The sequence below is a fragment of the Manacus candei genome, unplaced genomic scaffold (genome assembly GCF_025592945.1).
Source record: "Manacus candei isolate 608988 ecotype Guabito, Panama unplaced genomic scaffold, ASM2559294v1 h1tg000046l, whole genome shotgun sequence".
NCBI classification, from domain to species: Eukaryota; Metazoa; Chordata; class Aves; order Passeriformes; family Pipridae; genus Manacus; species Manacus candei.
The window spans coordinates 6,623,995-6,647,630 of NW_026138094.1; the positions used below are offsets into that span (position 1 = coordinate 6,623,995).

Below are 23,636 nucleotides of genomic sequence, written 5' to 3' on the forward strand. Positions count from 1 at the left end.
AGGCGGCGGGGCGGGCGCGGCGCGCAGTCCCGAGGGTGGGCGCGGAGCCGAGCCGAGCTAAGCTAAACTAAACTAAGCTAAGCTAAGCTAAACTAAGCTAAGCTAAACTAAGCTAAGCTAAGCTAAACTAAGCTACACTAAGCTAAGCTGAGCTGTCCTGTCCTGCGCTGTCCTGCCAGCAGAGATGCTGCGAGTGCGGTGCTTGCGCGGGGGAAGCCGCGGAGCCGAAGCGGCGCATTACATCGGCTCACGGGTTGGTGCCGCCGCGCTGGGGGCTGGTGGGGTTGAGGATGCCCCGGGGGGACGGGGTCCTGTGTGGCCACTTAGTCGGGGCGCTCCGAGTGGTGGCAAGAGGGTGCGGGACGGCTGCGGGGTCCTCTGACTGAGGCTCGCCCAGCATCCACCCGGCTCAGCAGCGCAGAGTTCAGTGACTCCAGTCGCCACTGTCAGAGCTGTGCTTCTGTGTCATTACCCTTCTAAACTGAGTGCGTTTTAAAAGGCAAAATGTCCTTGAAGCGTCTAGTAGGCTGTGAATAAGTTAGAGCGGCTGTAACAAGCTGTGCTTCTGTTAATGCTCCAAATAGGGTATGTTCCTTTGGGATTACAGTGTTAAGGCACTTGTGGGCTGAACCATCACTTTTTGCCTTTTGTAAGGGAAGTATAATTTTTATTCTCGTTTTTATTTTAAGCTACAAAGAGTCTTTACAGGATGGGTGCAGCGAACTTTCCAGAGCACCCAGGCAGCCACGGCCTCCCAGAACACCTGTGCTGCCGATGACAAGGCTACCAGCCCTGTGCCTAAAGACTGTCTTGTTTGCTCATACAATGAATGGGACCCACTGGAAGAGGTCATTGTGGGAAGAGCTGAAAATGCTTGCGTCCCACCTTTTTCTGTGGAAGTTAAGGTAAGCAATAAAAAAAAAATACACTTAAATAGAAAATGATGTGGGTTTTATACATACAATTTGCTTAAGTGTACAAGGTATGATGTTCACTCTTGAGGATTCTTCTTTCAAAGTAGTTGTTTATATCTGTGAAACTTTACAGTATAGCCATGTTGGTGAGGGATGTGCTTTTTCTTTTCACTTTTAACTGAATGAGCTGTTTTAACCGAAGTCACTAATAGAGAGAATCTCTAATATGTGCAATTTGCTCTAGTTATATAGATCTGATGCTATCAAAGTATACACACTAGCTTTTGAGGTAATAAAACTTTAATTTGGCTTGAAACTAAGTAGGGTTACCACTTTAAAAAAAAAAAGTGTAATTTTCTACTTAATAGTCTGTGAAAAATCAAAGTCTATAGCTGTGGACTAGTGGGACTACTGTATTAAATAGCTCTGAAGTAGCTCACTGCAACTCCTGTGTGCTACAGCCAGTATTGTGTGGAAATACATACTCTTCTGTTTTTCAAGATTTTTTCTGTGCCTAAAACTGAAACAGCAACCTAAATAAATCTGTGTTTCTGTGCTCTCTGAAATCATATATTTTAAACAGTAACATTCAAACAATGGGCTTGCCTCAGATTTTTGAATACTTTACCTGGACTTCAAAGTTGCTGTATATGTGTGTTACCTGCATTTGTGGGATGCTCTTGAATCATTCTCTTTCATTGTTACAGTACAGCACTCTCTCCAGGGAAGCATGTAATCCATGGCTATCACAGCAAAATGAGCTGGGATAATATTTCTGCCAATGGCAAACAAAGATACCGAAAATATATTTAAAGTGCTGGAAATGGTCATCTCGGAGAAGTTTGAGATGTACTAGTGGAGAAGACTTCTCTTAGCTCTTTTTATGTTTCTATTTCTTTTTTTTTTTTTTTTTTTTTTTTTTTAGAATCTGGGCTATGATTCTGGGCAGAACTGGTTGAAGGAGTGTGAATGAATTTCTTCAGCTTGTTAGTTCTAATGCCCAGACAGCAGAGTAATCATTTGACTTACACTGGGACATTTGAGATGACATCTTGTGCCAGTGAGCACAATGAAAGCTTCACTACTGACTTCATTATGACTTTTATTTACTCCTTGAAAGCTGCAGCTCAGTTACCAATCTCTGGCATCCTCTTTCAGACACTCCAAAGACATTCTATCAGCTTCAGAGAAAGAAGTGAACAAGTGTTAGCATTTCTAATATACGAGTGTATGTATATGCATCTATAGAACACTGACATAATGAATGCACAGGAGGAGTAAGGAAAAAAATGTCTAACTTTTTTACATTGTGACATTCAGTGAAGCAAAATTCTGTTCTTGAGTAGGGGCCAAGGGCTTGCTTTAGTGCCAGAAAAAATAGTTCAAGTGTCTAACTTGCTGAAGTGTGACATGCTATACAGGTTTTACTGCCTATTAGGCTATAACTACTCATATGAGATCAGAACTTCACTTTCTCATACGTGTGATATCAAAAGCTCAATGAGGAATGTCAAAGGACAGGATTACCTCTGCAATTCCAATACCTTAACCTTGGGTTAAAGCATGCTTTAGCTTTGCTTCATGTCAACTGCCAAGCCCACAGCAGGTACTGGGAACAGACCATGCCAGCTGAGATGTAGTTTCCTCTAATTTTCTCTGCTTTTGTCGTAAATTTTGCTGTAGAAACTGCAGCAGTAACTACCTGGGGGATGTTGCTGAGAAATTCAAACAGCAGTTCGGTCCTTCCTTGACTATTACTATTAATTAACAGATGAATTATTGTTCAAATCTCCATATGGCTGAAAGATAAGGTGTGTATGTGTGTGTTGCTCCAGTGTAATACCATAGCCAGAAATCCCTGTTCCTGCCCCTCTGAGTAGCAATAGTAGGGTTCATGTGTTTCACATGCCATCTGCCAAGTATGCATGAGGGTCACAGGTTATAAAAACTGCAGTTTGAAACTAATGAATTTGATTCTCATAAGGAAAATTTGAAGCTTTGGACCTGAGACACTTTAAAGAATATATCTCAAATCATAAGAGTTTGGTGAATGCTTGTGTTGAGGTTCAGTTTAAGATTGTATGCAGGTTTATTTACCAAATATTTAAATGCAGGAAGCATGTCTGCATTCAGCATTCTTGTACTTTGGGACATGGTTTTGGTATACACAAATCCTTTTGCTGTGATGTGAGACTGCTGTGCTTGGCATAAGAAGGAGGAAGGAAGGAATTGAATAGAGAGCCCTGCATATCTGATGAATATCAATGAGGTGACACTATTGCATATCCTTTTCAGGGTTTGAAATGGTCTATGTAGGTTATGTAGAGGTAAATACACTATTTGGAAACATAGGGAATCTTAACAAGGAGGTGAACAACTGCATTAATTAGGAAGATGTCCTTTTTTGAAATAGCACTTTAGTGAAAAATCTCACAATTGAGACTTCTGAAGTTTTCTGAAGCAGTTAACACTTAGTGAAGCAGTTGAACTTTATAGCTTTGTACTCAATGCTTTTCAGTATATTTTGTGAATAATGATGCATTTTTGGTGAAGAGGTATTATTAATACAGGTCACTATATCTTGAGTGAGAATATGGGAGTGTGTTTACCACTGAATTAGACAAAAAGACTTCTGATTTGAATTTCTGTTTCAATGCTCTTAATTTAATAACTGTCATTACTAGTTTTAAGGTACATCTTGATAATGTTAATTATTTTCCACAAAAAAATGTTTAAAATATATAGCAACTCTTGGGAGCAATTCTGTTTCTTATAGACAATCTTTCCTCACAGCATCGCTTAAATTGCTCTCTAAAAAGAGTGAGTTTGTTTCAAATGTTGCTGCAGTGTCTCAGGTACTCTCAGTTCCTTTTCTATGTCCTGGCCATGGTACCTTTTGAAGAGTCTGAACTGACTTGTATGTATATAATCAAAGGGACCTGAAATCTCAACCCTGATTTGGCATGGAATACGTGTCCCAGCCATACACCCTTTTCCCAGATATTCAGAATATAGGGAATATGAGTGGTGTTACTCTGTTGTAATTTCAAGATTATGCCATTGTATGGTTTCTCAGGTTTGAAAAAAATCAGTACTAGAAGACACACATAAAGAGAGGAGCTGCACCTCTTGGGGATGATGATATTCACATACATCATGGCTGGCTCTGAAAATAGCTTGCTTCACTTCATAGGACGAATTTATCTCATTAGCAGAACATGTTTCCATAGGAATGCTAAGCACTTCACGTGATCTCCATGTGACTTCTGACCAGCTGGCAAGTTTGAGGTGATCAATTTACCCAAGAGCTCACTTATAGAAGAAGAATAAATTCCTTCAGGAGGGATGGGAAGAAGCTTCAGTATTGGAGGAGCAGGATGCCCATTCTGGGGCTCTCTGTGTAAATGTTAAGGTTGAATCTTCTTTCTTCTCTCTCACTTGTGTAACATGAGGGCAAATACCCAGAAATAGTAGAGAATAGAGTGGATAGCCTCAATTGTTAAAGGGGAACAGGCATACCTTCAGATGAATGGCCCTGCCTGCTCAGGCAGGTTAGCACTGACAGTGCTAACACAAAAGGAACTTTATTGCATGGTTTTTGTTGAGAACATCACTCTCTGGGAGGTATCAGGACTGCAGTGTCGGGACAGAACCTCATGTTTGGAGGAGCAGGTTCTTCTGCACCCCGTTGCTGTCCTTCATGCTGCTTGGATGGGATGGACTCTGGTAAAAAGAAGGCCTCACCACTTGCTTACCTGTCCCTGACTCCTGCTGTCATTCCAGAAGGGCTCCTTGCACTTGCATCTCTGCTAACACTGACGTGATAGAGAAACAATGGATACATTGAACTGAAGCAGCATCATTTGTTTTGGATGTCTGGATTTTCTTACCCATGAGAACTAGGACATTATTTTGAATTTGTTTTTAATTTGAGAAGACTATCACAGGATTTCAGCAGAGGATTTAGGCCTGTAAATGTTGTATTTGCTTTAATCCAACCCTGACAGGTGAATTTAGTATCTTTGGCATCTTCTAGACTGCTGCTGTACCTGAAGTATGGCCCCTTCTAGCCAACAAGGCATGTTACCTGTACTTGGGATGGCTTTAGAATTCCTGATGTCACCATTGTGACAGTACTGAAGGGAGGTTTTAACAAGGCAACTACAGATGTTTGCATTTTGGAGATGAACTCAAGGTTGGTTTAATATAAAAACATATCTGTAAGGCCTTATTTAATAGCAGAGTCTATAGTGTTTGCCATGCTTGGTGTGTTTGTACAGGTGTGCTGTGATAAGGACCAAATCTTCCATGGCCACTTGGCAATACTAGTCACTAAATACTAACTGAAGTGTAACGTAGTCTCTTGGTTTTCATCTGTGGTTTAACAATAAGGCTTTCTGTAGGGATATGGCTAAAGAGAGGAAGAAATATTTATTACACTATTTAGAATAGTTTTCCTATCAATAGAAACAAGTAGCTTAACTTACTGATCCATCTATATCCAAAAACAGAGGAAGTGGACGAGGAAATGAAATGTCCTGAAAATCCTGTCTAAAAGTCAGACTAAACTTGCAGGTGGAAATCAAATGTGTACTCACTTCTTCATATTCCGGAATGGGTTTCCCTTTTTTCCTGCTGTTCCTCAGAGGACTTTTTTTCTTGGGCATCATGCTGCCTGTGCAGTCCATTAGCAGCATTGAAGCAATCTGCTGGTTCAATGAGCCTGCTCAGCACACACAGCTCATACTTTGTCACTGTATATAAGTATTTGTGAACACATCAGCCCCTCACAACTAGACTGACACCTGCACTTACATAAGTTTAGTGACTGGACACAACTACACAGTGAAACCTTGCTGATGGTGTGTATAAGTAGAAAAATAGAAGTTGCAAAGGTAAAAAATAAAGATGGCAGAGGGCTAGGATAAGGATTCTCAACCAGGCAATAATTGAGAATTTACAAAATATTGACACTTCTCCCTTCCTTTTTTTTTTTTTTTCCCCCTGCCCCCTCCTCTCCTTTTATTTTAAAAGAATCAGCAGGACATGAACAATTCTTAGGAACTCTTCAAAATATTGCAAGAATCGGATGTAAGGCACACTCCAATGTGTTAGGGTCAAGAGCAAGAAAATTTGAACAGTAAGAATTGTGTCTTGGGCATCTATTTCACTCCAAAATAACTGATGCTTATTCTTTGTCACTTACATGTCCTTTTGTTTTAGGCCAACACGTATGAGAAGTATTGGGGATTTTATCAGAAATTTGGAGGCCAGAGTTTCCCCAAAGACCATTTAAAAAAAGCTATTGCTGAAATTGAAGAGATGTGCAATATTTTGAAAGGAGAAGGTGTTATTGTCAAGAGGCCTGATCCAATTGACTGGTCTGTGAAGTATAAAACACCTGATTTTGAGTCTACAGGTAAATATTCTTCCATTGTTGAAGGTCTTATCTGTTTAGCCCTTGCCTGAGACATTTTGGTTGTCATCTAGTCTGCCTTCTTGCTAGGAGCAGGATTGTTGCCAGCATTAAGTGAGGTCAGTGATGGCTTTGTGTAGCTATGACTTGAAAGATCTTCAGGGATGGAGATTCTGCCTCCTGGTTTGCTGACCTGCTTCAGTGCTGCACGGATTTCCAGATGGCAGAAGTTTACCTGATAACTAACCTGAACTCCCCCACCAGCATCTGTTGCCAGATTCCCTTTCTGTGTTGTCGCTGCCACTGCCAAGAAGTGTTCATCTGTCATGTTTAATGGCCCTCAAAGCAGCTGTAAACTGTTACTGCTTTGTCCTCTACTTGCCACATGACAGGTCAAATGCTATAAGGCCTCCTGCTGTCATGACAGCTCTTCATTGGATCCTAGGGTTGGATCCATCTTAAACTATAGAGGCCAAAATAGTTGGAGGCAACAGTTTTTTTTCAGGGACATCCTTGCTAGTATCAAGGAAATCTGAATGTCTCTACCTACTGTCCACATTCCTCCATGTGTAGCACCATATGGCTTTTATTGTCTGCAGTGAGAGCACACTGGCTCATGCTCAACTTTCCAAGTGTAGTCCTCAGGCTCCTTTTACGTCAAATGTGTTGTTAAGTTGTTCTAGGGGAATTAAAATTAATTAGGGAACAGATAATGTTAATGAAAAGTGTAATGGGAGTACTTCCTGCACAGGTTCTGTGTTCCATCAAATTCCTCTTTGGTACTACTACTTTTTAAAACGATTGTATATAAAGAAATGATGTTCACTTGGAAAATTTGCTACCCATCATCACCTTTTAAAGTCATCTGGGTAAATCATAAGCATTTGTCTAGTTAATTTTCATTAACCAAATTACACAGTGGAAGCTTGATGGTGGATGGCTTTCTTCTGGCTGTGAATTTGTTGTGAGTGAGGCTTTGTGGCAAAAGTTGCATGTATTTTGAACAAAAAAATGTCACTTTGAAAAATTACTGAAGAATGTAAGCACCCAATATTATGTGCTGGTTTCCTGACTTTGCTAATGATGATTTTTGCCATAGAAGTAGAAGTAATGGTAAAAAGGAGGGTAAAAAATGAATAAGCTGAAAGAGCTGAGAAAAGCATAATTTTCTCATAAGTTAATGGCCATTTCCCTTTCAGGTATGTATGCTGCCATGCCAAGAGACATCCTGTTAGTGGTGGGAAATGAAATTATTGAAGCACCAATGGCTTGGCGTGCTCGGTTCTTTGAGTACAGGGCATATAGACGACTAATCAAAGATTATTTCAACAGTGGTGCTAAGTGGACAACTGCCCCTAAACCCACAATGGCAGATGAACTCTATGATCAGGTACTGCTCTAATTTTCCTTTAGAACTTCAGTTCTCATTACAAAGAATTTTGTTGATAATTTCAACCTGAGGTTTCACAATACTGGAGGAGGGGAATGGTACAACTCTGGAGATCTGTGGTTTTTTCTAGTGTTTGCAAACATGCTGTAGCCTTTCCAGCTGAAACTAAGTGTGTGCAGTTAGGGAATAAGGAACAGGAAGTTGTGTCTATTGAATTCTTCTGCTTTGAATTGTTTTGGTTACGGGCTGTAACTGAGCATTACTAAGGAGGAAGGAATGCTAAAAACACATCACAGAGACTACTTTAAAGAATTAAGATTCCCTGAGAATGTCCATATATCCTGAGTGCAGGAAAGTGGTAAAGAATACATATTTTGTCACAGAAAAAATCCAGCTCATAATACTTGTTTTGCATGAAGATGAGTATTTTGAAAGTTACGTAAAATAGTGGAGGATCAAAACCGTGAGTATTTACCATCAAAATTTTTAAGTGAATAGTATCTTAATCTTTTTCTAATAATTTTTACTTGGACAATTGTGGTAGTTTCCTATAGGTCCCCAAATGCATTGGGACCTTGGTAATAGCATTTACAATAAATGCAGTAAACTAGTTGTGGAATGATTATGACTTTTTCTGGGAACAGTGACATCAATGATACAGAGAAGTCTTTGTTAACAAAAAAAAATTACCTTAGAGTAATCTGCCAGAAAACTTCCAGAGCCTGTTCTAAATCACAGAAACCACTTAGTTGGGATTTTTTAATTTGTGCTGGGTTTTACACCCCACTTGTTCTTAATTGCCCTGTTTCATTTTAAAATTATTTGATATAATGAAGATCTACCTTCTAGTTTGAAGTACTGTTCCATTTTAAAAATGTGGGAAAGCAGGGAGCCCACTTTTCTTAGGAATAGCAATATCAGTATTGCTGTCCCTGTGCAGTGATATGTTGGACTGATAGTTAAACTCCACTGGTAATGAACACTTCAGATCCAGAAACCAGAATATTATCAAGACAGGGGTTCTGAAGAGCAATTAATTTCTTGGTATAACTATTGTCTCTTATCAGCTGGTCTTGAATGTGCTTAAAACCTTTCCCTTACACATCCACGTTTAGGTTTTCTTTTTTATTCTATAACAAGTAAATAAAAACACCTCCAAGGAACATACTAGCTATCAATATTAACATATTTTCTTAGTTTCAAAATACTCTTCAGTAGCAAATAATTTAAAAACTTTCCCTTAACCTCTCCAACCTAAAGTTGTTATTACTTTTTCTACAACTAGAACTATCCAATCCACTCTGTTGAAGACAGGCATAAACTGGCTGCTCAGGGAAAATTTGTAACTACTGAATTTGAGCCATGCTTTGATGCCGCTGACTTCATTAGAGCTGGAAGAGATATCTTTGTACAAAGGAGCCAGGTAAACAAAGCTTTCTTTCAATGGTTTTGCTGTCTAGCTTAATGATTGCTACTTTGTATCTTTTTAAATTCCTGAGCAGCATTAAAATAAGAGTGCTGACAGAAGAAATTGCTATTCATAGAATGTTTGATATACGGGGTAAGACTATCTTCCAGCTAAGGGGTTAGCTAAAGGCACAAACTTCTCTATTATTTTGGCTTTGAATATTTGATGAAGTAAAACCTTAGACAAACTAAACTTGGATGCAGCTTATAGTCTAGCCCAGTGAAACTTCCTTTGTCCTGTTTTCAGGTTACAAACTATATGGGTATTGAATGGATGAGGCGACATCTTGCACCAGACTACAGAGTGCATATAATATCCTTTAAGGATCCTAACCCTATGCACATTGATGCCACTTTTAACATCATTGGACCTGGTCTTGTGCTCTCTAACCCAGACCGTCCCTGCCACCAGGTAAGACTATAGAAGAGGAGAAAGTGTTTAAAAAGGACCCAGCTGGATTAGTTCCCTCCTGGGTAATTACTTTTCCACACGTTTATTTTATATACACTTGAATAATATTAAATTATTGAATTGAAATAGAACCCAGGCGGTTGTTCAGGAACTTATAGATGTATCTGGATCTTGACTCCAGAACTTTCTCAGCAGTGCAATGACCATTGTTCTTCCTCAGTTTTCTGCTGCAGCTCTTTGTGCTTTCTTAGTGTGAATGTAAGTGGACGTGCTGTGTGTTTCTTTCTCTGTCCACGGTTAAATATGATGGCAGTAATCCAGTTTGTAATAATGTATCAAAGCAAGTCCCTAGGATATACTACTACTTCTCCAAACACTTTCATTACTTAAATACTTTAATTGAATCCAAGGAGAAAATGAGGGTTTCTGCTACTCAGAGTGATCTCCCTTCTCATTCCTATTTTGGAAGCCTCTCCTTTAGTGTTGTTTGAACCAATGGCAGAAAGCTGGTAGTGGCTCAGGCATTCAGCTTTGAATAACTGAGCAAGAAATACATCCTGCAGAGCAGGAAAAAGGAGAGACATGTAAAACCTGCTACTACACTTTGAGAAAAAGCTACTATTGCTGAAGAGCACAATCAGAAGAGAAAGCCTTCCAGATAGTAAGAGCTCGTCTCTGGTACAGTCATGTTACCTGTACTGCAGTGCTGGAGGATTTTTGTGAGGATCCCCATGACTTCAGGAGCTGTACAACCACATGGGAATAGCTGAGCTGATCCTGAGTCTGTGGGATAGAGCTGTGTGCCACAGAGATTATGGAGCCATGTGCACAGCTCTTGGAAGCAGTGTTAGTCTCTTCTCAGCAAGTGGTTTCAATGCAAATGGTCTAATTGAATTACTGCCTCTTTTAATATCCATTCTGAGAATATAATTTTTAAAACAATCATAGTTTTTTCCCTCCCCTTTTCCTTTCCATTGCTTTTTTTTTTGTAATCTTACTTGCAAGAGGAGGTTCTTGGCCTTCCTGTGTTAAACCCGCGTGCTGGGACTTTTTTCACAGAAAATGGCAGTCTGTGCAGATAGAAAAGATAGATGCAGCTTGCTTTCATAAAAACTGACTTGGCAGTTCTGGATGACCAGGAAGCGGTGGGGGGGGTGTGAATGGTGTGGATGAAAGGGAGCTTTTCTTGAATGGTGCGGATGAAAGGGAGCTTTTCTTTAAAACCCTTGCGGGCCAGGCTGGTTATTGAGTGTTTGGGATCAGAGCTCCGCCTCGTGGTAACACTTGAATGAAGAGCTCTTCCAAGTACTCAGACAGCGAAGTTGAAAAGTCAATTCTCCTTAGCCAAATTATCCTCCTCTTATTTTTAACTTAATTGTGTAGTTCTTAGAGACACAAATTATTACTTAGGATGCCTTTACGTTGTTCCCTTTGTTAAATAACCTGCATATTAAGTTTCTCATGAAGCATGATGGAAAGGTATTTTCATGTGTTATTTCTGATGGGCTTTATAAATGCCTGTGTGATTCATATAAATGGATTTTACAATCATATGGGAAGAAACTATACTGAAAATAAAGATTTTAATATGTTTGTGCTGTTACTAATATATTTACTTAACAGGCTCCAAACTGCATGTGCTACTTTTTGTCTTTAACATATATTAGTATACCTAGCATATATAAATGCTAGGTATGCAAAGAAATAAATGCTATTGGTATGCAAAGTTTAAAAAGGCTTTAAAAAGGTGCTTGTATGAAAATCGGGTTTGTAGATGAAACTTGAATGAGGGCAAGAATAGTGAACTGAGGGAATGGGATGTCATGCATATTGAAATAGCCTGAGAAAATGACATAAGTTGGAGGACTTAATACTCTAAATACACTCTTGAGAATGTAATTAAATTGCTCTTTCAGATTGAGCTCTTCAAGAAGGCTGGCTGGACTGTGATCCAACCTCCAGTGCCACTCATCCCAGATGGTATATTCACTTTTCTATGGATTCCAAGAGTGTTCTGAAAAGTATTAATATGGGGCAACATTGGTACATACCAAGTTGATTCTCATGTGTTTAGATCACCCACTGTGGATGTCTTCTAAATGGCTCTCCATGAATGTCCTGATGCTGGATGAGAAACGTGTGATGGTGGATGCCAATGAGACATCGACTCAGAAGATGTTTGAAAAGCTAGGTATGTCCTAATGTACTTGTACATATACCTAAAATAAAATTATCATGATACCAGCTATGCACATCAGGGTAAATGGAGGTTTCACTTAAAATAGTCAAAGCAGACAGCACTGGAAAAGGTATTCAAACTTTTGGGTTAGTAAGTAAGAATCATGCAGTGATTTTTCTCCTGAATACTTCAGTCATATGAATATGGGCTGCTTCTGCCCCCTATCACTTCCAGCAAATCAAGGTATGAGTAGCAACTGAAGTTATTACTAGCAAGCTTTTGAATGAGCTTTTTTAATGTAAACTGTCTGCTCAGTTTAGGGTCAAAATCTGTCTTGGGGAGGTTGGGTGCACATATTGCTCAGTGATGTTGAGCTTACTATCCCTCATTGCCAAAATACTTTCAGATTTTTCTAGTTTCAAACTCATTGTACTTTAAACTGTCAATACCACTTAACCCAGGTATTTCTGCTCATTTATGGAGTATCTCAGTCCTGTGAGATATAACCTCATGATAGCATGGAATTCCTTTAGATATGCAGTGACAGGAGAAATGTTATTAGACATAAAATCTCTAAGTCCTATTATGCACAGCTCGCTGCAAGGACAAATAATATGGACTTAAAAGTCTGTGCTCATGCAGTTAATTTGTCTGCTTCCATGGTGCTGGGAGCAAAGATGTAGGTAGTTCTACTTCTGGCTCATAGTTGGTTAGTAAGAGAGTAGCCAGATTGCTTGATGCTACAGCTGACTATTGCTGAAGGATGAGTATGTGGTGATGCAAAAGTTGATGGGGTAGAATGAAGACTTGTGGGTAGATGAGAAGTCAGGGGAAGTAAGAGATCATTGTAGAATAAAAGATAATACTTCCCAGTAGCAGAAGACTCTTTAAAAGGGAGAAAATTTATGGGAAGGAGAAAATGATCCAAATGTGGAAGATAGCAACTGTGAACCTAGAAGAAGGTTTGATGCCATGGGTGTGAGTGCCCTTATTGAAGCTTCCCTTAAATCTGAGATGATTGCAGGTGAGAACCATGCTATTCAATGTTTTAAGGTGCTTTTAAAGACTGACTATACACCCTTTAGTGAATCACTTAACTTCTCAGTCTTAGATGGCTTTAATTTGCTACATGACCAAGGAGTTGAGGATTTATAAATGATTGAAAGTACTTTAAAAATGAGGCAACTAGTGCTAATCATGGCTTATCTTTTGCACTTGAACTTCACAGTCTGTGTAAGTTCTAAATAAACTCCAGCAGTCAGTAAGTTCCTAGGACTGAGATGGGTCTACTGAGAAAAAACTATTACTGGTCTGGGTGATAGATTCCACTGAGCTGATCCTGAAAGTACCAAGAAGCAAAAAGGCCAACTTTGCAACAGAGAAGTCTTCTGATCCTAGTCTAGCTGTCAGGGCTTTGTGTAAGCTGAGCCACAGCTGAAACATCAGAGCTGAAAAGAAGTGGGAGGAAGCTTAACCTAGGTACTAAGTGTAAGAGTCTCTTTTTGCTTTCAGAGAAAGAGGGACTCAGAACTATCTACTTTGAATACATCTGTCCTTGAAAGGCACTTGAAAGAGCACATTCAGTGTCTGAGCCATAAATACACAGATTTATGCAAATGTGCCCTGATCATATATTGTAGCAGAATTTCAGCTAATTCTTCACACACTGCACAAACTGATTTTATCTTTATATTACTGGCGCATCATAACACATCAAACACTGGCTGTGCTCCAGGCACTGTATACACCTAAGGGTATTGCTGGAATAAACAAGCCAGCTATGTTCCCAGTTTGTTCTCCGCCTAGAATCTGGGAAAATAAATTCTTAACAAACAAGTAGGAAATACCTTCCCTACTTACATCTAGCCGTATGATCTGATAAACTATTATCTACTGTTCCAATCAGAGCTCGCCACATGAATTTGAGGTTTTAATTTTCAAGTATGCACTGTATGTTTCTTTCAGGCATTTCCACGATTAAGGTGAATATTCGCCACGCCAATTCACTGGGAGGTGGTTTCCACTGCTGGACGTGCGACATCCGCCGCCGTGGGACCCTGCAGTCTTATTTTGACTAGTTAGGAACCAAATAGGTAGCAGTGGTTCAGCTTCTAAAATAGGCATAGGAAATGAACAAATCAATGTCACTTTTGCTAAAATGACTGCATGAGCTCTAGTGCTTGATCAGTGGTGTCCTCACAGTGGTCTGGTAAATGTTTCATTCTTAAATACCCTTGACTTTCAGCAGGATAATTGAAACTACTTCCATCAGCAATACAGGTTTTCTGGCTGCCTTTTTGAAAGACATCCTTCATCTATGAAGCCTTTTCACGTTGGCTTTGAATGTAAAAGCTTGACAAAACAGCTAAAAGGCCTTGTTAGAATAGCTTGGCCACTAATATTGGATATCTACCTCTATCTAGTTACTCTATCAAATAGGCAGCTTGAAATGTGAAACTTGAGTAAACTTTCCTTATTCCTTTTAATCACTTTTTTTCCTAATATATTCATGTCTCATGAAGTTAAAACAGATGCAACTGTATAGATCTCTTATGGAACCAAGTAATTTTATAATGTTTTTCACGTTGAGCCATACAGATATTTACGGAGAGTTTCCAGTATGATCTAACTTCTAAGACATGTTCACTTGCCATGTACTTCTGCATTTTCTTCTGATGCATGTCATGCACCTGAATACTTTTTTATATTGCTTTTTGTATTGCTGAATTTGGGTTTTATTTAACTTTTATTCTGCTTGTACAGGTTTCACACTGAGTTGTTTACATAACTTAAAAAAAGGCACAAAACAAAACCCCAAGGACTAGCCCTCCTAACCTTAAACTTCTGACACCTTACACGCCTGTCTTCCTTCAGCTGTACCAGATACAGAAAGATGTATCAAAACATGCCAGATGCCATGAAGGAATTTGAGTACTGATTACTGACTATGTACTTTTTATGCTAATAAAGTTTTTTGCATTCTCAATTTGTTTTTCTGAAAATGACTAAGTATGAAATGTCTGGATGGAGACAAAATACAACACGTAACAGACACTTGTACAATGCAGAAAACCTTTGTAGTGTGTTGTTCATATGGTATGTTTCTACTTCTGTTTTTCACATAAGTATGACTGGGGGGGGAAAGTAACACTAATAGATGTTTCTTAAGAGAATGTGGAGGAAACTACTTTTACAATGCAGTGCACCTTGACAGAAAAGGTGTCAGGTAGGACATACAGGTATAAGCTGTATGTCCATACTTTAGAGTTGGGTAGGGCTAAACTGGTCGAATATCAACAATCTAGAATGCTTTGAGACATGCCAAATTAGAAGATCTAATTAGGCAGCTGCCAGCACTTGACCAGGATAGAGATGGTCCCTCTTTTCTCTCTAAAATCAAGGCTCTTTGGACAACGGGAATTCATCTGAGTCTTCCTGTAACCAGGCTATGTTTTCCAATATTGGCACTGGAGCTGGACAGCTGCATTAGAGGAGCACACACAGCAGGTCCTCTTTCCCATTGTTCTGCAAGCTGAAGTGCCCAAATCACGTCTGTGTCTCTGTGCTTGGCATAAGATATCACCGGGTATGGCTAAAACCATTAGAAACTGGCCAAGTGTGGATTAGTAACCAGACACATGTACCCTGGATGCCTCCAGGACTAAGGAGACTATATTTGCATACAATGTTCTAGATGAAACTCTGACTTTATAAACATTTCAGCCTTTCCCCAGCTGTTTTGTTTATCCCTTATCAAATGCTCTTTTATTAAAATCTGAAACTACGCACAGTAGCAAGACTTTCTGCTTTGATACCACCACTGCTTCTGAAGATGTTTGGGTTTTGTTTTTTTTTTTTTTTTTTGCTGTCAGTAATACAAGTTCTTTTACCTAATCCATGAATGCTTTGACTGATTTGGGAATAGACTTGTCTTTTAAGTCATCTTTCCTTCAACAAGAAATTCCAGGGAGTTGTTCCATATGAGCTTTCTGTTCAGCAGTAGTGCCAGAATACAGATTGTAGAGACACACTACCAGGAATGCACTGACAGGAGGAGGCATTACCACCAATTGTTGTGGGACAGAGGACGATCTGGTGACATGAATATTTTCGAGACTTTTTCAGACCTGACTTCTTCACTGACCATAAATCAGTAAGTCAGTCAGTCCATTTCCATGTTATGTTGCAAGAGAACTATGCTTGGGTACTCCATAAGGTACAGCAATGGTTAAACAGTAAGTGCCTGGGAACTGCTCCAGCCTACAGAAGCAAGGATTATTTGGGAACCCTGTGGGATTCTGTCTAAGCCTCCTGCAGCACAAGTCCAGGGAGGACAAAGTTTGTATCTCTGCTGGAACAGCAATATTTTCCCACCAGTACAGGGACCATAAGACTCTATTCACAGGTATGTTTACAAATGTCCCTGGGGTGGATATGCATGTCTGTATTGCCAAATGTAAAATTGCCCTGTCTCACATTTTCTTCTGTCCTATCAGTGTTATTTGGAGATTGTGCAGCTATAGGAGAGAATTTATGAAGTGGAATGCAATGATAAAAAAACGTTCAAAGGTAGATTTTAAAGCTCTCCTGGGCTTTCTCTATGTATTGAAAAACACTGTTAAGAAGCACCATTTTCCCCAGTAGCCCACTCAGGAGTGATAAAGAAACAGCACAACCTTCAGAGGAATGATGGAGGGAACGTGATACATAATAGTGTTATGGTGTGTGCTGCCACATAACCCTTACACATATAATCTTCCAAGTTATTTTTATTCTTACAGAGAGGGAGGTCAGCCTATGTCATAGTTGGCTTTGGTTAGACAAGGACCTGGAAATAGGAATCTACAGTGAGAAACAGAAGGGCTTGGTTTCTTCTCTGATATTGAATTACAAGCAATTTCATGAAGCCAAATTACATGTGGGCAGCAGGATACTATTGGCCAGAGGAAGCAGGCATGATGGTGCTTGACCACCTCTGTTTCAGGCTGCAGTTTATGTGTAAATAAAGCAAACTGAATGTGGTCTGGACTTGAATTCTCCATAATTTGTTTTTCACTGGCTGTGAAGGCCTTAAATACTTGCTATTGCTTCAGATAAAATCAGCTTCAGCTTCCATAATAGATGGTACCTCAAAAGAAGCAGCAGAAAGACAGACCTGACTGGGAGGCCCAAAACACTGCATCAGTTACAGCTGTAAGGAAAGATGATAAATCAGTTGCCTAATGCACAGAGAGGTTTTCAGGGTGGGCTCAGCTCAGCTGCAGGGAATTAGCCAACCCCTCCCTGGGCGGGGGCCCTGGGGAACGAGGATTTTCCTTCCATTTTGCTGCTGAAACCCGGCTCTAGTAAGCTCCCTGGTCATGAGAAGGCATGTGTACTTGCATAGATGCCTGTAATAAGGATTCTTCGTGCCTGTTTTTTAGAGAAGATACAATTCCTAAAGTACCAGCACCAATCCAGAGAGCATGTGGAGAGAAGGTAAAGTCTCTGAGGCAAAGTTTCCTGCTGTGTATCTGTTGTTCGTGGTTGGCAATGCTACAGACTGGGGGAATGAGGGGGCGTTTGCCCTACTCAGTGAGCAAGAGGGGAAGAATGGTTTTCTGCAATCAGTTGCTTTGAGCTGTGTCTTTCCAAGCAGAAAATGGTTGTTTCTTGTTTCCGTACCTCCTGAATATTTCTGCTCTCTAGCTTAAAACACTCTCTTTTGGCTCCATTTCTTGGCATCTATATGAGTAATAACCCAAACTGGAAAGCTTGGTGGACAGTTCCACAACTGTGATGTTAATGCTTAAGAAGGGAAGGCTGATGTCTACTTGCCTCTGTGTAAAATTAGTTTTGGTTTTTAGATCAAAAATTAGGGCCACTGCAGGAAATATTTTTTTCTCTGGTGTTATGCAGTGCTGGTGGAAATCTGAATGTTGGGTCCACATATATTTCTGCTAGTTAAAGATGTTGCTAGAGTTGAATTCCCTGTTCCACTCTCCCATACTATTGGAGGCTCTTTATTCTTGCTAGGGAGAAACCCAGTGTGTTTAGCTGTGCTGAAAATGTCAGGATACCCCTGTCTCTGGTGGTTATCACTTCCCAAGAGGGTCTGCTTTTTCTTTCCTTCTGCTAGAGCATTCTCTGAGCTTAATTAGGCAGGCAGGAAATAGCTTCATGATAATGAATGATGTCCCAAGTTAGTGGTTCATTCATTAGTTTATAGCAAATTATCACAATTCATGACTTAATGAAGTCAAATATATGAATGAGAAACAGAACCTTCCAAACTGGTTTTTACTGCTATGTTATTTTCATAAGCTTGGGAGTGTGATTAATTGGCAGCCTCACAAAAAATAAGCTAGCAAAATCCAAGGCATGCTCTGGAACAGTTTACACCCTCTCCCTGCTCCCTCTGTGTCTCAAAGGACAAGAATGAGGGGGAAACTATTTATCTGAGACCCAGACGGGATAACATGAAGGTGATTGTAGCTGGCAGGGACTAAGGTATTCCCTCAGGGCCATTGATCTATCTGTTATCTACATGGGTGATACTTTAGAGACCTGATACGCCTAAGTGTGTTTCTGCAGGTTCCCATGTAGAAAAAAGTGTAGAAATTCTGGTTTGTGTTTCTGTGTTGGCATCTTATTGGTGTTGTTTCCTGATGCATAATACACCTGTCCTACTGTGTCAGAGCAGAGCTACAGTGATGTGATATTTTTTTCTTTGTTTTTACCAGTCCAGTACTTACCTTAGGGAGTTTTGGATCTTCATCTGTTTCGGGTGTCAGATGCTGCAGTGGCATATACTTGGAGAAAAGCATATTCTGAAAATTGCATGTGACGGGATGAAGGCTGAGTTGTTAATGGATTTGGATGGGTTTGTCTGTTTACAGCATTTAAGACAACGTAATTCTTTCTGGGCTTTCCCTCCAGCTATAGGGAATGAGGTGGAGAAAGAGTAGTCATTGTGCTTGGTTGCCCTTCCGCTGCTCCATGACTTTAGGAGAGCATTAACTGTTTTTTTAAAGTCATACTTAACCTTCTTCTTCTAAAGTATGGTATCTCACCCACCTAGGTTCTACATACTCAGTCTTTCCTCCATCTTTTTATTTTATATTTGCCACTGTGGTAGATGAATGTTTGGCTCATTTATGGACCTAGACTTATGCACCTATTTTGTTGTGACTGTGTGCTGGTTTTGGCTGGGACATAGTTAATTCCTTCACAGTACCTGGTATGGGGCTTTGTTTTGGGTTTGTGCTGGAAGCAGAGCTGATAACACAGGGATGTTGTAGTTACTGCTGAGCAGAGCTTACACAGAGCCAAGGCCTTTCCTGCTCCTCAACCACCAGTGAGGAGGCTGGGGGTGCACAAGAAGCCGGGAGGGAATACAGCTGGGACAGTGACCCCAACTGAGCCAAGGAATATCCCAGACCATGTGGCACCGTGGTCAACCGTAAAAGCTGATGAAAGATGTGGGAGATGTTTGTCAACTTGCACAGAGTAGCGAGGACTGATCCCACTCGTCGGTCCTTGGTGGTTTCCACCCACACCAGGGCCTGGCCCCCTTTGGCCCGTGGCATGTGATGAGCACAGGGCTCTCAGTAGTCAGGACCCCATATACCAGGTTTTGGCCAGCAGGGAGACCTGGGGGACCATCCACTCAAGGACAAGTGAAGTTGCATCCTCACACCAGATGCCAGATTTTATCTAGGAAGTGCTGTCAAAGCCCAGCCACAGCAGCACTAGAGGGTGCTGCTGAGACGCCAGTAGCTTTCTTCCAGTCTGTCCTAAGGAATGTTTTAGAACGATTTCTATTTATTTATTTTGTTCCTGATGATGTTTCGATCAAAGTCAGTGAAAACACCTCAAATTTTTTCTCAGGGGTAGGTATCATTTGTTTGATAATACATAAAGTACTATTTCTCAACATCAAAAAGTACATATCTATACATGTGAAAACAAGTGCTCTGAGTGCAGGGACACAGTCAGACATTTCCCCAAGGGCTGGCTGTATTGTTTAGGCTTGCATAGATTGTAAGAAATTAAATTAGGGCCAAAAGAGAATTGATCTCTGCCTTTTTAGACCTCCCTCACGTGGACTAAGAACCACAAAAAAAGTTTTGACACAGTCATTAATTTTAAGACTATGGCTCAAAAGCCATAGATTTATAGGGTATTTCCCCATTCTTTTAGATACCTTCTTGGGGCTCAGTTATGCCTCCTTCTTTACAGGAAATTAAGAGCAAATGTTGATATTTTATTGAACTCCAATACAGGTGAGATTTCTGTGGATGATGTGGTCTATCCTGGCAGTTCCTGTTCCCTCAGATTACTGCTAGAGTATTTCCTTCTGCTAGTGAAAATATACTGCTTGCTCTTAGAAATACAAAATGTGTTTGGAAGAACTAGAATTTAAGATGAACTGGAATCTATTCACGTTACCCTTGAGAAATTCCAAGTCACTAGGATGAAATAGAATTTAAGTTTTTACAGAAGCAGCAATTGCTTGCAAATTGCACATTATTTCTTTTGCAAATTGAAATATCATCTTGGTGGTACATCAGTGCTGCACTTTTCAACAGCAAATTTAAATTCAAACAAAATCTCTCTTGTTTACTCTTTTGTCTGTATTACTTCTGAGTCAGCAAGGCATTGAAATAACTATTAGGTGACTTGATGTTTATGGGGCTGTTGGGTAGAGTTTGGCCCTAGCTAGCTGGAATACTGAACTGTGTTCAAGGGAGCTACAGTTCAGTGACCCCAGGCTTGTTACACAGCTCACATAAAACTTATACCAGAACTGTCAGGTTTTGTTCTGCAGTTGACCAGTGAGCAATATGATGCCACTGGGTGTGTGACATCCGTGTAGAATAGGAAACAATAATACCCTTGGTTTTTTTAAATATCATTGACAATACCATTACTTAACACTTCATCAGTATTTATCTAGTGCTTAATACATACAAGTATTTGGTTTACCACAGGCTTTCCTCTCATGGGAAAAAATAGTCATTGCATCCTTCGGTATGGTAGTGGCAACAGTGGGTGTGGGCTTGCTGTTCCCAAGAGTCATGAATGTTGAAAACTGAGAAATTTCACACATCCCCCTTCATTTCAGGGTGAGAAAGTCTGAACTAAATTTCTTTGGTCTGCTGGTGTGCTGGACTTTTCTTGGGATTGCTGGCATCAGGAGCTGGCATCTAATGCTGCAAGGTGTTATGGTGCCACAGTGAGTTCCTGTAAAAAAGGGTGAAATGGGGATGGCTGTCTTGATTTGAAACATGGCAAGAAGAAACCTCATTCTTCTGCAAAGCAAAAAGGCCTGCTAAAAGAGTCTCCTGCAGCCTCTTGTTCAATGTACTGGCTTTGTTTTGAAGGGATGGGTCTCTCCCCCAACCCTGTTTAGAAAGCCCCATTCCTTGAGAGAACTCAAGGGCTGTCAGAAGGATGGTAAATATAGTTATGAAAGGAGAAAAAAAGGAATTGCCGAGACTGAGTGACTTGGCCAAGGTGAAAGAGGAAACCAAACGAGATGTGGGGATTAATACTCTGTCTTTTATGTGTGTGGCTTTTACTTTAACTACATTGCCTTTCTTTTTTCTATATATTCAGTAATGTGTGGTAATTGGGATGCTGGCCAAGAAGAGGCAGGGAAGAGGATTGCAGTGGTTGTCCTTATCAATTGTTGGGCAATGATTTCACAATTGTAGCTCATTTTCTTCATTGTGAACCTAAGAGACAGGCTGTACTGCACCACTGCTGTCTGCAAACACCAGCATATTTAGATCCTGCCCCTGTTTCTGCTAAAAGATAAGCACAATATCATGCAAAATGAGATTTCTTTCTTAAACAAGAAGAGATTTATAATGGTCAAACACTCAAGGTATGCCTAGCAATACCAAAACCTAAATCCTTTGCAATGGTCTTCAAGATGTTGTCATTTCCCAAATAACTTGGGTCTCTGAGTTCAGCTCACAAATCTTTTCTAACTGGAACAAACAAGTTTATTTCACTATACCAAGAGTCCATGTTTACTCACAGCAGCTCTGATCCCTGTCTTGCAGCTTATCTTGGGAAAGAAAAAAAATTAAAGCTTTGTTTATTGTTGGCTAATGGCATTAAAGTTACAGCCTGATGTCTATTACCCTATTTTGACACGTCTGCTCGAGGCAGCAGCATGGAAGTGACAGGCCAGGGCAGCCTGCATAATGGGCAGCCTTATCAGGGCTTGGGTCAAAGGTCTGTCAGATCTGAGGTCTGAGTTTTATGCTTGCATCTACCATGTGTTCAGCTGAACATCCAGCTTCGTGAGGTTTGAATACTGCTGGGGTGTCACTAATGGCTCAGCATTGCCAGGTGTGGGGCAGCTTGGAATAAACCTGCTCCCAGCCTGATGTCAAATGAACCACGTCTGTGGCACTGGCACCTTCCCTCTGGTGTGACTTCTCACATGGGTGTTCTTGTTGGTGTGAACTCAGCTGGGAGCCTTTTACTCTGTGATATTTGCACAACCTCTTCTGTCTGCTGGACCACCTATTTTTGTGAACCTGATGAATCCTCTTATTGAGTTTACTTGACTCTGGCCATATTTCAAGGAACTCGGGCAGAGCCAGCAAGTAATACAAAGCAACTTCCGTAGGAAATAAAATGAGAAATAGTTTTTAGCTTTCCCTGCTGGTCCAGAAGAAATAATAGTCATTTCAGATACGTTCACAGTGCTTTCTGCTTGCCTCTGCATTAGAAATGCAAAGAGTTGTTTTGTCTCTATGGCCCCTTCTCTTTAACTGCTCCTGTTCTCCTGCAGAGGTGAGTGTTGTTCCTGCCTGCTTTCTGAGGGAGAAACTGCACCATGCTGTGGGCGATCCTGAAATAAAAAAAGGAAACTGATACCCAGCTGCAATTACAGCTCTCACTTCCTGGTCTCCGCTCCTGGGCTGTACTTCAAAGCCATCTTTAGACCCATCTGCACTTTCCCTTTTCTTTTTCATCCTTTCCTTTCCTGGTGGACTTTGACATCAGGACTGCAGATGTACAAATGGGCTAAAAAGTTTAGTATGGCTTGGTATCGGGGCTACATCCTCCAGCCACAAGTCACCTCCCAATGCAGGAAAGAGCCGCCATCCTTGTTTTACAAGGGAAAACCACCGAGCTGCAGAGACAAATGTGTCTGGCCTGTCATTGCCCAAGAAGCTAGTGACTCATCCATCGGGAGAGTCCTGATTTCCTAAATTAGTTTGGAGTAAACCAAGCTGTGGGCTATCCTTCCTGTGATCTGACACAACTCAAAACAGATGTCTGGTTTACACTAAAGGTTGAAGCTGAAAACCTTGTGAGTTTGCTTCTCCACAGCAACTATAGGAAAGTTTATCTTATGCTGTGTATGTGGAAAGCGTTTCCTTTGAATGCTCTGTTTTAAATTAGGAAATGGCCAATTCAAAGCCAAAAAAACCTGTGAAAATTACTGCCACAGAATGCCATCAAAGCAGAAGACATAACACGGACACCTATGTGGATAATGAGATAGAGCACTTTTGCTTGGTATTTTATGCAAGCAAACTTCTGAAGGCTGCATTTGCCTACTCTGGAACATAGCTAGTATGTCACTAAATGTGTGACCTGTAAAGAGAAACCAGAGAAAAAACAAAATGCAAAGCAATTTGATGTTTCAGGAAGGCCCTCGCCTGCCCTATTAAAATTCAAATGGCAATTAATGATCAGAGATTTTTGCCCAAGAGAGTAAAAGGAAAGCTGGAAAAAAGAGTCCTTGAAGCTGCTGTAATAAACAACCCTTGTGAATAACTGGGGCAATGATTGGTGAAGTCCCCCCCCGGCCCATTCCTGCCTTGTACCCTGCCTGAGCTCCAGATGAC

At 40.5% G+C, this 23,636-nt stretch overlaps 1 protein-coding gene across 2 annotated transcripts; it reads left to right on the plus strand.

Annotated features, from left to right (window-relative positions):
* The first annotated feature begins 26 nt into the window (after positions 1–26).
* GATM (glycine amidinotransferase) lies at positions 27–14,764 on the plus strand. Of its 2 annotated transcripts, XM_051796632.1 has the most exons (10): positions 27–92; positions 143–253; positions 690–905; positions 6,138–6,333; positions 7,530–7,720; positions 9,006–9,143; positions 9,435–9,599; positions 11,516–11,579; positions 11,674–11,790; positions 13,744–14,764. In XM_051796632.1, exons 2-10 carry the CDS (start codon positions 185–187, stop codon positions 13,854–13,856), a joined length of 1,269 nt encoding a protein of 422 aa, XP_051652592.1. In that variant the 5' UTR covers positions 27–92; positions 143–184; the 3' UTR covers positions 13,857–14,764. The 2 variants fall into 2 exon arrangements, with proteins under 2 accessions (XP_051652592.1, XP_051652591.1); XM_051796631.1 differs by having other exon boundaries at positions 55–253.
* The last annotated feature ends 8,872 nt before the right edge of the window (positions 14,765–23,636 follow it).